General features: G+C 38.4%; 1 protein-coding gene across 2 annotated transcripts in view; it reads left to right on the forward strand.

Moving 5' to 3' along the window:
* Positions 1–14,160, forward strand: part of PLXDC2 (plexin domain containing 2) — a 319,079-nt gene that overhangs the window by 166,760 nt on the left and 138,159 nt on the right. For both annotated transcript variants that reach the window (XM_044293433.1, XM_044293434.1), the window contains exon 5: positions 12,543–12,642. In XM_044293433.1, the coding sequence (XP_044149368.1) occupies positions 12,543–12,642 (100 nt within the window). The remainder of the gene's footprint in view (positions 1–12,542; positions 12,643–14,160) is intronic.

Consider the following 14,160-nt stretch of genomic DNA (forward strand, 5'->3'; position numbering starts at 1 on the left):
ACCGTTGTTGTTCCGTTCCGTGCATTGGGGACCGCAATTTGCGGTTCCCAATGAATGGGCAATGTCCGTGCAGTGCCGGGACGGATCCAGACCTTTTCAACTTGAATGGGTCCGTGATCTGTCCGTTCCGCAAAAAATATAGAACATTCCATTCCGTGCTTCCGTTCCGCACCGCATCACCAGATTTGCAGACCCATTCAAGTGAATCGGTCCGCATCCGTGATGCGGAATGCACACGGCCGGTGTCCGTATGTGGCCCGCAATACGGCCACGGGAGCACAACGGCCGTGTGCAAGAGGCCTAACGCTGCAGGGAGCCCTACAGGATTCCTCAGGATCCAGGATCCTGGAGTGCTTCCCCTGGAGAATGTCCCCTTGTAAATTAGAAAGATCTGAGTCTATAAAATGATATTATGGTGCAGTGTTTTCGTCTTGAAAACTGAAAATCTAAAAGTCAGACGTGTGATATATGTAGCTGGTAGTTTGAAGGGATTTTTCGACATGTTGTCCAAGAAAACAGTTGGTAATACCGAGACCTGAATTAAATCTTCCAATTAATCAGTAGTGTTCTCATTCTAAATGACAACAGATGTTCCTTTATCTAATTGTTGGCCTAACTAACCACCGCGTATTTTCCTCTCTGTGTCTTTGAACGCAGATGGAGGGTTTTATTCTCGTAAACTCTGCATTGTCCGCAAAACAATTGTAATATGGGGAATTTATCCTTCTTAGACCAAACTTGGCATTCTTTTCTACCTTACCTGGCAGGGATGATGCAGTTTGCTTGTTCGTTCCTGTGTGGGTTTTTGGCTTTGCTTCTCTTTTTGGAAGTAGATGCTTGAAATCCCAACATACAAGCGAATGAAGCCGACCGGCATTGTTCCTTCTCAGAACAGGCTTCTTGTTTGATCTCTGGAGAGGCTCATTTACTTATCTGTGCAATGGAAACATTGATATTTTCAGTAACCTTCATGCTTTGTTGGTTTCTCGTTCAGATTTAAAATCAAAAGTGAGATTTAAAAATTAAACACCAGAACCGGAGTGTAATTATGTATCTCTCATGGTCATGCATAGGGTATTGCAGAAGATACACAACCTTCATTTATGGATGTTCAGCTGTATGGTTGACAATTTTCTTATACAGTAATTGATATACTATATTTTCTTTTCTTTTAATGAATATTCAAATTTGCAAATGCAATAGAATTAGTATGATTTATTTGATTGTATACATACAGTTTTGCCCAAGCTCTGCTGGGGTTAAGCTCAATCAGATCTCAAGCAGCAGTCTAAGGCAGAGGCTGCTTTAACCCAGGATTGGTAACATCTAGAGATATGGGCCTAGTCTCATTTCAAAGATGGAAGTCTAAGCTTCAAAACAAGGCCAGAGTCACAAAGGGAATATAGGTTTGAGCTCTTTCTCTCCCTACCCCAATTCTAACGGCTATATCTCCCAAAGTAGTGGAGATAGTGCTACAATTCTGATCTTGTTTTAAAACTTAGAATGTAAGCTTTTGAATAAGATCAGGTTGCTACCCTGCTCAATATATGAAGAGTTAAAGCAGCCCACCCGCCTTCAGTTGACTGTGTTCTCAACCTAGAGAAGGAGGGGGAGAGGGGCAGTGGGGGAGCTAAAAGGATGTTTAAGAGATAAAAATATAAAAAATATATAAATTTGGCTACATAATAATAAACACTAACCCAACAACAAATGAGTGAAATTAATTTCCTTTTACCATAAAATACTTTTTATCAGACATGATTAAAAATAATAACAATACCATCATAATTCATACACAATAATAATAATAATAATAATAATTAGTAGGGATTACACAAAAGCTTCACCACCTTATCAACCTTAGTCAAATACATACTATAAAGTGTCTTATGCCATCTACAAAAATTATACAGGCAGGACTGCCAATTCAGAGAATGGCGACCAGTTAAAAGTAGCAGCAACACAAATCCAGATGGATATGGGGCATATACCGCCTCTAACCTCTGCTGTGCTCTACTTACCCACACCCATTCAGTAGTTCTCAGTGATATAAACATGAAAATGCACCATTAGATATAATAGTGTCATACCTAAGGCCTCATGCACACGACCGTTGTGTGCATCTGCGGCCGTTGTTCCGTTTTCCGTTTTTTTTCGCGGACCCATTGACTTTCAATGGGTCAGTGGAAAAATCGGAAAATGCACCGTTTGGCATCCGCGTCCGTGGTCCGTGTTTCCAGTCCGTGAAAAAAATATGACCTGTCCTATTTTTTTCACGGACAACGGTTCACGGACCCATTTAAGTCAATGGGTCCGTGAAAAATCACGGATGCACACAAGATTGTCATCCGCGTCCGTGATCCGTGTCCGTGATCCGTGTTCGTTTATTCCTATCATTTCAAAGGCAAACTTGACTTAGATTTTTTTTTCATTTTTCATGTCCGTGGATCCTCCAAAAATCAAGGAAGACCCACGGAAGAAAAAACGGACACAGATCATGGAACAACGGAAACCGTTTTTGCGGACCGCAAATAAAACGTCCGTGTGCATGAGGCCTAAGTGTAGTGGAGATGGTGGTGATACGCTCCTCGACGCGTGTTTTGCGGTTTCACTTCCTCAGGAGGAGTGGTTTTATTGAGGGCAAAGGGTCTCATTTTTAAAGGACAACCTAGCCTATGGTGAGCCATCTTTGAAGTCATTTGATCATTATTACATCACAGTCTTGTTAGAGGCGAATGACCAATCACAGCCTGCCACGTCATATCAGCTTCCGCCCTTCCCCGAGACCGACGCTGGAGAGGGCAATCACCACGTGTTTCATCACTTCCGCCAGGTCTCCATGGAGATAGATGGAAGCTTACAGGCCGCAGGATAGCCATGCGCTCTAGACTGTGGAATATGACATGCCTGTGCAAAGGATTAGCTATATAAGGTGCAATAGAGGGAAGGAGATATATCCAATATATATTAATGTGTGCTAACTTAAAAGCTATTTAATCGGATAATGTCCTGAAAACTAGTGCATATTAAAACCAGTAGCACCAGTTTGAATAAAATATTCATAATTAATTTACACATGCAAGACAAAGATAACAAAGCAATTAAAGTGATGATAGTGCAATACATTAGTATAATAATTCAATTCATACAGTTGAAAGACATTTAAAGTGCCAGTATAAAAACTATGGACAATTTAAACACATTATTCATTCAACCAATGTGAACAAAGTCCAATAATAGCTGAACTAGTGCAATTAAAGTGTCAAAGTGGGAGGAAAAAAAGGGGAATTTCTTTCTCCCTCCTTGCTTGCTTTGCTTCTAGTTTTCACTTCTATAAATTCACACTTGAAATAAAGGAAGATGTTACAATGTATCTTCATATTCATAAATCCGCTCATCCGCTTATCCCCCTAATAGTTTATATCTGTGAAAAGGATTAAAAGACAATATTACTTACTGTCAAAACATAAAAGACAACATTTCACAGGACTAAAATAATACAACCCAATATACCCCTTAAAAGTTACCACTATCATAGGAAGGAATTAAATCCCAAATTTTCGTTTAACCCTTTTGGTGTCAAAATGCCCTAACCTGAAGATCCACCTACTTTTGAGCTGCGCCAACTTTTTCCCTTTATTTCCTCCTTTTGTTCCCGAATGGATCCTGTCGATGCCTTTAAGCCGCAGAAGATTTGCATTACTTCTATGAAATAACTTGAAGTGTTTGGGAATTGTCTTAAAATTATTCAAATCCTCCTCTTCTTGCGCCTTTTCAATGTCTCTCACATGCTCTCTGACTCTTTTTCTCAATTCTCTCGTAGTAAGACCTATGTAAACTTTTTCACAAGGGCAAGATGCATAATATATTACCCCTGTGGAAGAACAAGAAATATACTCTCTGATTTAAAATGTTCTCTTCTTTTTGGCGTCCGTAAAATTCATTGATCTTTCCATATTTGAACATGCTTTGCATTAACCACATGGAAAAGAGCCTATTTTTCCATTCTATCTCTCTCTTTTGAATCTGGTATATAATGGCTATGAACTAGCAAATCTTTCAAATTCCTGGATCTTCTCGCAGTCATCAATGGTCTGCCTGTGATACAACTCCTCGCTTTGATATCTGTTTGCAGCACTTCCCAATGTTTATTTAAGATTTCATAAATCTGTCCCCACTGTTTGTTGTAATTGGTAATAAATCTTGTCTCCCTGTCCTTCTGTTTTTTTATGTAGTACATTGGGGCATAATAAGTTCTCCCTTGTTCTTTGTTTAGCTATTTGGATTCCTTTTTAATCTGCCTGTTGCTATAAACCCTCTCCTGAAACCTTCTCCTCAATTCTCTGGATTGTTTTAGATATTGCATTTCATCATATATATCCTTTAAGTCTCAGGAACTGACCTGTGGGGATTCCGTCAATAGTTGATTTGGGATGTTCCGAATCTGCATGAATAATAGAGTTTACCGCTGTTTGTGTCCTGTAGATGTCTGTCTCCAATTGACCTTCTTCACCAGCCTTGATTTTAAGATCTAAGAAGTCCACCTCCCTCGCTGCCGGGAAGGTAAGTTTCATGTTTAAATTATTTCTATTTAGTGTCTTCATGAATTTATTTAGATTATCAACTGACCCTTCCCAGGTGAACAATAAGTCATCAATGTAACGCATCCAATTATGTACCTTTTCGATGCCAGCGATATCCCCATCATGAAAATTTGTCTGTCCCAGGCGCCCAAGAACAGGTTTGCGTACGACGGGGCACATGTGGCCCCGTCGCCACTCCTTGAATTTGAAGATAATATTAACAAAGAAATTATGTTGTAATACGAATTCCAGCAGCTCTAAGAAGAAATCATTAAATCTCTGTTCTTGGTTATTACTTCTTAGGAATTCAGCCACTGCTCTTAAACCGTCTTAATGTCTTATACTGGTGTATAAAGACTCAACATCGGCCGTAACTAGCAGCATGTTATCCTCTATTTGGATATCCTCTGATCAGGACACCACAGCGGTATTAACTTGGTGGTCTAATTCCTGTAGTATTTTCGTACCCGAAGCGGTACATTCTTCCGGAGCTGTGGCTGGAAGTTCTCGCCGCGCTCCGGAAATGCGCATGCAGACAGCATACTGTGTGCTGTCCGGATCCATTCCAGCCCCGTTCTAATTAATCCATGGAAATCCCGAGTTTGGTTCGAGGTTACCACTTCTTGCAGTGTAAGTTAACCCCGAGCCACACTCGGGATTACCGCTAGGAATGTTAAACAAATTGGAGGATATCCAAATAGAGGATAACATGCTGCTAGTTACGGCCGATGTTAAGTATTTATACACCAGCATAAGACATGAAGACGGTTTAAGAGCAGTGGCTGAATTCCTGAGACGTAATAACCAAGAACAGAGATTTAAAAATGATTTCATCTTAGAGTTGCTAGAATTCGTATTACAAGATAATTTATTTGTTTTTAGAGAGAAATATCATCTTCAAATTCAAGGAAGGGCGATGGGAGCCACATGTGCCCCGTCGTATGCAAACCTGTTCTTGGGCGCCTGGGAAAGACACAATTTTCATGATGGGCATATCGCTGGCATCAAAAAGGTACATAATTGGATGTGTTACATCGATGACTTATTGTTCACCTGGGAAAAGTCGGTTGATGATCTAAATAAATTCATGAAGGCACTAAATAGAAATAATCTAAACATTAAACTTACCTTCCAGGCAGCAAGGGAGGTGGACTTCTTTGATTTTAAAATCAAGGCTGGTGAAGAAAGTAAATTGGAGACAGACATCTACAGGAAGAGGAGGATTTGAATAAGAGGAGGATTTGAATAATTTAAAGACAATTCCCAAACACTTCAAGTTATTTCATAGAAGTAATGCAAATCCTCTGCTGTTTAAAGGCATCGACAGGATCAATTTGGGAAGCTAAAATGTAGGTGGATCTTGACTCCAAAAGGGTTAAATGAAAATTTGGGATTTAGTTCCTTCCTATGATAGTGGTATCTTTGATCTTAAAATCAAGGCTGGTGAAGAAAGTAAATTGGAGACAGACATCTACAGGAAACAAAGAGCGGTAAACTCTATTCTTCATGCAGATTCAGAACATCCCAAATCAACTATTGACGGAATCCCCACAGGTCAGTTCCTGAGACTAAAAATGATATGCTCCGATGAAATACAATATCTAAAACATTCTAGAGAATTGAGGAAAAGGTTTCAGGAGAGAGGCTATAGCAACAGGCAGAAATAAAAGAAGAATCCAAATTGCTAAACAAAGAACAAGGGAGAAAATATTATGCCCCAATGTACTACATAAAAAAAAACAGAAGGACAGGAGACAAGATTTATTACCAATTACAACAAACAGTGGGGACAGATTTATGAAATCTTAAATAAACATTGGGAAGTGCTGCAAACAGATATCAAAGTGAGGAGTTGTATCACAGGACAGACCATTGATGACTGCGAGAAGATGGAGTATTTGAAAGATTTGCTAGTTCATAGCCATTATATACCAGATTCAAAAGAGAGAGATAGAACGGAAAAATAAGCTCTTTCCCATGTGGATCATGCAAAGCATGTTCAAATATGTAAAAATTACGAATTTTACGGACACCGAAAAGAAGAGAACATTTTAAATCAGAGAGTATATTTCTTGTTTTTCCACAGGGGTAATATATTATGCATCTTGCCCCTGTGAAAAAGTTTACATAGATCTCACTACGAGAGAATTGAGAAAAAGAGTCAGAGAGCATGTGAGAGACATTGAAAAGGCACATGAAGAGGAGGATTTGAATAATTTAAAGACAATTCCCAAACACTTCAAGTTATTTCATAGAAGTAATGCAAATCCTTGCTGGCTTAAAGGCATCGACAGGATCAATTTGGGAAGCTAAAAAGTAGGTGGATCTTGACTCCAAAAGGGTTAAATGAAAATCTGGGATTTAGTTCCTTCCTATGATAGTGGTATCTTTTAAGGGGTATATTGGGTTGTATTATTTTAGTCTGTGAAATTTTGTCTTTTATGTTTTGACGGTAACTAATATTGTCTTTTAATCCTTTTCACAGATATAAACTATTAGGGGGATAAGCGGATGAGCGGATTTATGAATATGAAGATACATTGTAACATCTTCCTTTATTTCAAGTGTGAATTTATAGAAGTGAAAACTAGAAGGAGAGCAAGCAAGGAGGGAGAAAGAAATTGTCTTTTTTATCTCTCACTTTTACACTTTAATTGCACTAGTTCAGCTATTATTGGACTTTGTTCACATTGGTTGAATAAATAATCTGTTTAAATTGTCCACAGTTTTTACACTCAGGAATTTTAGAAGGGCACTAACTGTCACTTTAAATGTCTTTACACTGTATGAATTTAATTATTATACTAATTTATTGCACTATCATCACTTTAATTGCTTTGTTATCTTTGTCTTGCATGTGTAAATTAATTATGATTATTTTATTCAAACTGGTGGCACTGGTTTTAATATTCACTAGTTTTCAGGATATTATCAGATTAAATAGGTTTTAAGTTAGCACACATTAATATATATTGGATATATCTCCTTCCCTCTATGGCACCTTATATAGTTAATCCTTTGCACGGCATGTCATATTCCATAGTCTGGAGTGCATGGCTATCCCACGGCCCGTAAGCTTCCATCTATCTACATGGAGACCTGGCGTAGTGATTGCCCTCTCCAGTGTCGGTCTCGGGGAAAGGTGGAAGCTGAAATGACGTGGCAGGCTGTGAGTGGTCATGCGCCGCTAACATGACTGTGATGTAATAATGATCACATGACTTCAAAGATGGCTCACCATAGGCTAGGTTGTCCTTTAAAAATTAAACCTTTTGCCCTCAATAAAACCACTCCTCCTGAGGAAGGGAGACCGCGAAACGCGTATCGAAGAGCGTCTCGCCACCATTCCCACTACACTTAGGTATGAAACTATTATATCTAATGGTGCATTGTCATGTTTATATCACTGAGAACTACATGAATGGGTGTGGGTAAGTAGAGCACAGCAGAGGTTAGAGGCGATATATGCCCCAAATCCATCTGGATTTGTGTTGCTGCTACTTTTAACTGGTCACCATTCTCTGAATTGGCAGTCCTGCCTGTATAATTTTTGTAGATGGCATAAGACACTTTATAGTATGTATTTGACTAGGGTTGATAAGGTGGTGTAGCTTTTGTGGATTCCCTACTAATATTATTGTGTATGAATTATAATGGTATTATTATTATTTTTAATCATGTCTAATAAAAAATATTTTATGGTTAAAGGAAATTAATTTCACTCATTTGCTGTTGGATTAGTATGCATTATTCAGTGTTCCTGTTAGGTTAAGTGTTAATTAATTTTAGACCCATTGTGGTGTTATTTATTATAATTGTAGTGTCCCATAGAACAAAGCTATCATGTTATTTATACCACAAAGTGAACTCTGTAAAAATAAGTCCCACAAAATATTAACATTATTTTTTTTATCTTTCCCCCTAAAAATAAAATAATAAACGTTATTTAATACAGTATATGAACCCCAAAAATGGTTCCTAAAAAAACTACAACTCTTCCCACAAAATTCAAGATCTTATACAGCTAACTTGAATAAAAAATAAAAAAGTCATGACCACTGGAACTCAGAGGGGAGAATATTCCTGGTCCTTAAATCATATCTGAGTTTTTTGTATTATTTTTGTGCTTCATTGTTGAATCATAACTGTGAAGGAACAGGTCTTTTTTGGGATTCCCTAATTTCTTCCTCAGCCACATTAGTCCCTGTTTCATCTGTACAGTTAGATGCATTTCTCTCATAAGCCGTGGGTGTCTCCCTTCTAATGGGATCTGCCAGTACTGTAAGCAGTGGCCTAACTTCCCTCACTTCTCACTATATTTGTTTTCTTCTAGTGAGGTCAGAAATCTGATAGGGATGGGGTATTAGACTTACAGATACACAGGAGCCTCTCTGCTCTTCAGAAGCTGTGTTGAGGAGGTGCTTCTATCAGGCTCAGAAGCTCAGCTATCTCTGACACGCCCCCATTTCCTGTGAGCCGTCTTCTGTGTCTCTGTTACCAGGGAATGATCTAGCCTAACAACAAGCAGTGGACTGCAAATTATATGGAAGTGAGACCCCCAATGGCTATGACGTTACAACTTCTTTCATGTGGATGCAGGCAGCATTTTTTAATAAAGTGATTTAGCAATGTACTAATTACACCATTCTCTGATAAATAAAATTGTGTGAAAGGCCAGAATTAAGTATGTCACTAAGGGGTTAAAAATGTACTTCAGACACCTGGGTTGTGTGCCAACTATATTTACTTCACACATAAATTCAAAATCTACAATACCTAAAGTGACATTTAAGAGAGGGGTTTTCCACTTTTAAAGTTAAGGGGTTAATTTAGTCAAGGGTTTTCTAAAAAGGTTCATGTACATATATTATTCATAAAAGTTCTCCCTGTTGCTCTCTCTATTAAGAATATTCTTTATTAAAGAATAGTCCCACAATTTTTTTTTTTATTCTCTGACCTGTTAGAAAGGTACATGGTGTAGACTGTAGGGAAGGCAATCTTCTTACCAGTATTAGTATTTTTTGTTATAACCTCCCTTCTGATCCTCAGCTGTGTCATGTGACCAGCACTCTGATTTCCAACTGACACAGGGCAGGAAGTCAGTTACTTTACTGTTCATTCCTATGAGACCAGCATTGAGGCTGCTGTGTTACTTGGAAAGTCATGACACAGCTGAGGATCAGAAGGGAGGCTATAACTCACAAATACAGTCCGTGGTAAGAAGATCACCTTCACTACAGTTTAAATCATGCACCTTTTTAACAAGTTAGAGAATAACAAATTTTGTGGGAGTGCTTCTTTAAGAATTCAATCAGCACATAAGGCTTCCATGGCATAGTGTTATAAAGCGTACATTCACCTCATAGTGGTATTCCGGATGTGAGAGGTTATCCCCTATTAGATCTATGGGGGTCCTACTGTTAGGACTCACTAAGCATGAGAACCCCATTTACCTTGGGGCCCCCCAAAATTGATGAAGCAGCGGTTTGGGCATGGACGCTGCCACTTCTGCCACTTCTGCCACTTCATTCATCTCTACAGGAGTTCGCAGAGACACACGACTACTCAGCTATTTCCAGAACTCCCATAGAGATGAATGGAATGGCAGTGTGCATGCCCAACCTTAGTTCTTTTCAGGGGGCCTCAAAGGGTACAAGTTACCTTTCTCGTGATCAGTGGGAGTCCCAGTGGTTGGACCCCCAGTGAACAAATAGTTATGCCCTGTCCTGTGAATAGGGATTCATTTGTCATAATACCACTTTAAATTTCATAATATTTTTATATTTACTATAACTTGTGCTGAAAGCAAAATCTGTGAGAGACTATGGATTGTTTGGGCATGAAAGACCAAGTCCTATAGAGTTTTTTTTTTTTTCTTGTACCTTTCACAGAAGAAAGCATCTTCTATTTTTCTTTCCCTGTAATCTTGATTGGAAACTTACTTTTCAATTATAAGACATCTTATTGTCAACGTTTGTTACAAAGACACTTACAAGGTCATTCCACCCACGAGATGTTTTTAAGTTTGTTGCTATGATCTGGTAAATGCATTGGCCTTTGAGGGAAAGTCTTAAAAGCTTGATGAACAATTGTGACTGTATATGAGAGAGAGACACTAGAAACTGAATCTTTTTTTTTTTTTTTTACATTTTCACTTCTGTTCCCTAAAGCTCTAGTGTACATGTGTCAGAAAATCGCCTGAGTTCCCGACAGGCTGTGGGATACATTTTAATTGAGTCATTTTCTCTTCTCCTAATCTATTTTGCCGTTATTTACCTTTAATCAGATCCCCGTCAAGGTCAAATAGAATTTTTGTTTTAGAGATTTCAGCACCAGCTTTCTGAAAGTTAATGCATGGCCTTTTCCATTGATAAACTTTTGTTTGCTGAATATAAACCATTCACTTTTCCGTGTCCCCAATCTTCATATCAAGTATGAAATAGAGCTGTATACATGCTGTGGTATCTTAGGAGTGACTACTAAGAATGTTTTTCATCAGAAAAGCAAACAATATTGAGAAAATGAAATATAGGGATCATTTAAAAGGGGACTCCCATTGTAGACATTTATGGCATACCTATAGGATATCTGTGAGGCTCAACTTTGCCTATTTACAGCACATCCTCCAACCCCTCTGGTGTTGCTTCCACTACGAATGAGAGGTGGCCTTTTATCTTTAGCCACCTCCAACAGAGGTGACTCTTGGTCTTCCTTTTCTGGGGCGGTCCGCATGTGAGCCAGTTTCTTTGTAGCGCTTGATGGTTTTTATGACTGCACTTGGGGACACTTTCAAAGTTTTCCCAATTTTTCGGACTGACTGACCTTCATTTCTTAAAGTAATGATGGCCACTCGTTTTTCTTTACTTAGCTGCTTTTTTCTTGCCATAATACAAATTCTAACAGTCTATTCAGTAGGACTATCAGTTGTGTATCCACCTGACTTCTCCACAACGCAACTGATGGTCCCAACCCCATTTATAAGGCAAGAAATCCCACTTATTAAACCTGACAGGGCACACCTGTGAAGTGAAAACCATTTCAGGTGACTACCTCTTGAAGCTCATCAAGAGAATGCCAAGAGTGTGCAAAGCAGTAATCAAAGCAAAAGGTGGCTACTTTGAAGAACCTAGAATATGACATATTTTCAGCTGTTTCACACTTTTTGGTATATAATTCCACATGTGTTAATTCATAGTTTTGATGCCTTCAGTGTGAATCTACAATTTTCATAGTCATGAAAATGAAGAAAACTCTTTGAATGAGAAGGTGTGTCCAAACTTTTGGTCTGTACTGTATATATATATATATATATATATATATAGCTATATACAGCATAAATTCTATTAGTTTTTAGTATTTATGGAGGTAGGTGTTTATTATTAGAGATGAGCGAATCGAATCCCACGAAGTGGAATTCGATCTGAATTTCAGGATAGATTTCATTTGCCTCGAAGCCGAATTTCCTCGTGTTTCATGTAAACGAATTGATTTCACCTGAAATAGTATAAAAAACAAAAAAAAATCATTCTTACCTCCTCCATTATCTCGCGACGGGCCCCCAGCCGCCATCTTAATTGAAGAGCTCAGCCGAAATCCCGAGATTTCCCGCCAGATCTTTAAGCAAGATGGCGGCGGCCGGCCCATCACGAGCAAATAGACGTGGTAAGTTTGATTTAATATATTTTTTTATGCTAATTTCACACCGTTTTTACATTCAGATGATGCGATCATATATAAACGATGCAACTAAGGGGTTACAATGATGAGGGACGGCGCTATCGCAGCTCCCTGTATCACTGCACCCACTACTTACAAAAAAATATGCTTCGTGACAAAGTTTTTCGTCACAAAGCAATTTTTTGTAAAGCTCGGCGAATCAGCCGAATCGAACTTTTGAAAAATTTGCTCATCTCTAAATATAATTTACCACTTATACAATTATAATTCCTTCTCTTGCAGATACCAGTACCTGTGGTGGAAATAAGCTCTACCAATCATCCTGTGAAAGTTGGCCTCTCAGATGCTTTTGTTGTGGTCCATAAGATTCAACAGATTCCTAGTAAGTATGTAATATTCAAGAATCAATAATGAATATTCCAGAATATTGTAGAGTCATTTTCTTTACAGTTTTCCTTTTTGCCAGTTTTTGTAATGAAGTGGAAGATCAGTAATTATGTAATGTAGAGCAGATGCGATCATTTTAGCAAGTGCAGTAATTCTACGAAGACCAACCTCATGATACTTTATGGCACTTTATGTTCCAGAGGAGCCTGCTCTGTACAGAAATGAAGACTTTTTTACAGTATGTAATGTTTTTTAGTACATTACAACAATGGGGGAGATACTATAGTAAGTCCATAGTTAGAGTTTTTATTGCGGAAACTCCGCCGTGGAATTTGCAGCAGATTCACAGCAAAATCTGTGACAAATCTGCCTGGTGGAGATTTTTCTAAGATCTCATCAACTTTGCTGCTATTCTAAATGTTGAGGATTATTTGGTTTCAATTACGTTGCAGCATATACACCACATATGGCTGTACTTTCACTGTCTTAAAAGGGTTCTCCAGGATTTTTATATTAAGATGGTCTATCCTTACAACTTCCACACCGATCAGCTGTTGTGTAGTGACTCCAGCGCTGGAGCGACATACGTAGCTTTCATCTACTGTGTAGCGGACTGAGCTGATGCAGCACTACTTCCATTCACTTGAATAGGAGCAGCTTTCCTGGTGGTAGTGGTGGTATTGTACGCCATTAGATGTCAAATCTGGCCATATACACATAAGTGTTACTCATACACATCACTAGCTTTATACCATATTATCTAACAAAATGAAAATAAAAAACGTACTTCAGTAGAAGACATTAGCTCACAGTTGGCAGATGTTTTCATGAACTGAATAGTATTTGAAGTTCAAAGAAGTATAAGTAACCATTATGAAAGAAACCTGACAGAATTGGGAAAATGCATGGTCCCGAAAAGACTTGACCTTTAACTTTTAACTTTGTTTACTCCTTTATATTTCATATTCAAAGGGCAGCAAATCTATATAAAAAGAAATGTAAGATGTTCTAATGAAAGAATTTCGCTCAACTTTATTTTGTATGTTGTTATATTATTTCCTTGTTTTTGCAGTATTTTAACCAATATTGCAGGTAAAACAGGAAAGCAGTTACCCTGTGGGCAGGGGTGTAGCTATAGGGCAGGAGTAGGCATCCTCTGGCACTCCAGCTGTTGTGAAACTGCAACTCCCAGCATGCATACTTGCTTTGCTCTTACTAAGAATTCACATAAAAATGAATGGAGCATGCTGGGAATTGTAGTCTCACAACAGCTGGAGTGCCGAAGGTTGCTGATCCCTGCTATAGAGGGATGCCAGAGGTAGCAATAGCACCAGTATTATAAATGACGTGTACCATAATTGGTCCTGTTAACAGCTTTGCTCTCAAGTTACGTATCTTCCTTTGGCAAATTCATTGGCTTACCCATTTAGCTTGGGATGAAATATAGCACCGTACTTTAATATACTTTAATATACTTTTATTCCAAAAAGAAATTTGTTAATAGTGATGTCTA

Source organism: Bufo gargarizans, chromosome 5, assembly GCF_014858855.1.
Source record: "Bufo gargarizans isolate SCDJY-AF-19 chromosome 5, ASM1485885v1, whole genome shotgun sequence".
NCBI lineage: Eukaryota > Metazoa > Chordata > Amphibia > Anura > Bufonidae > Bufo > Bufo gargarizans.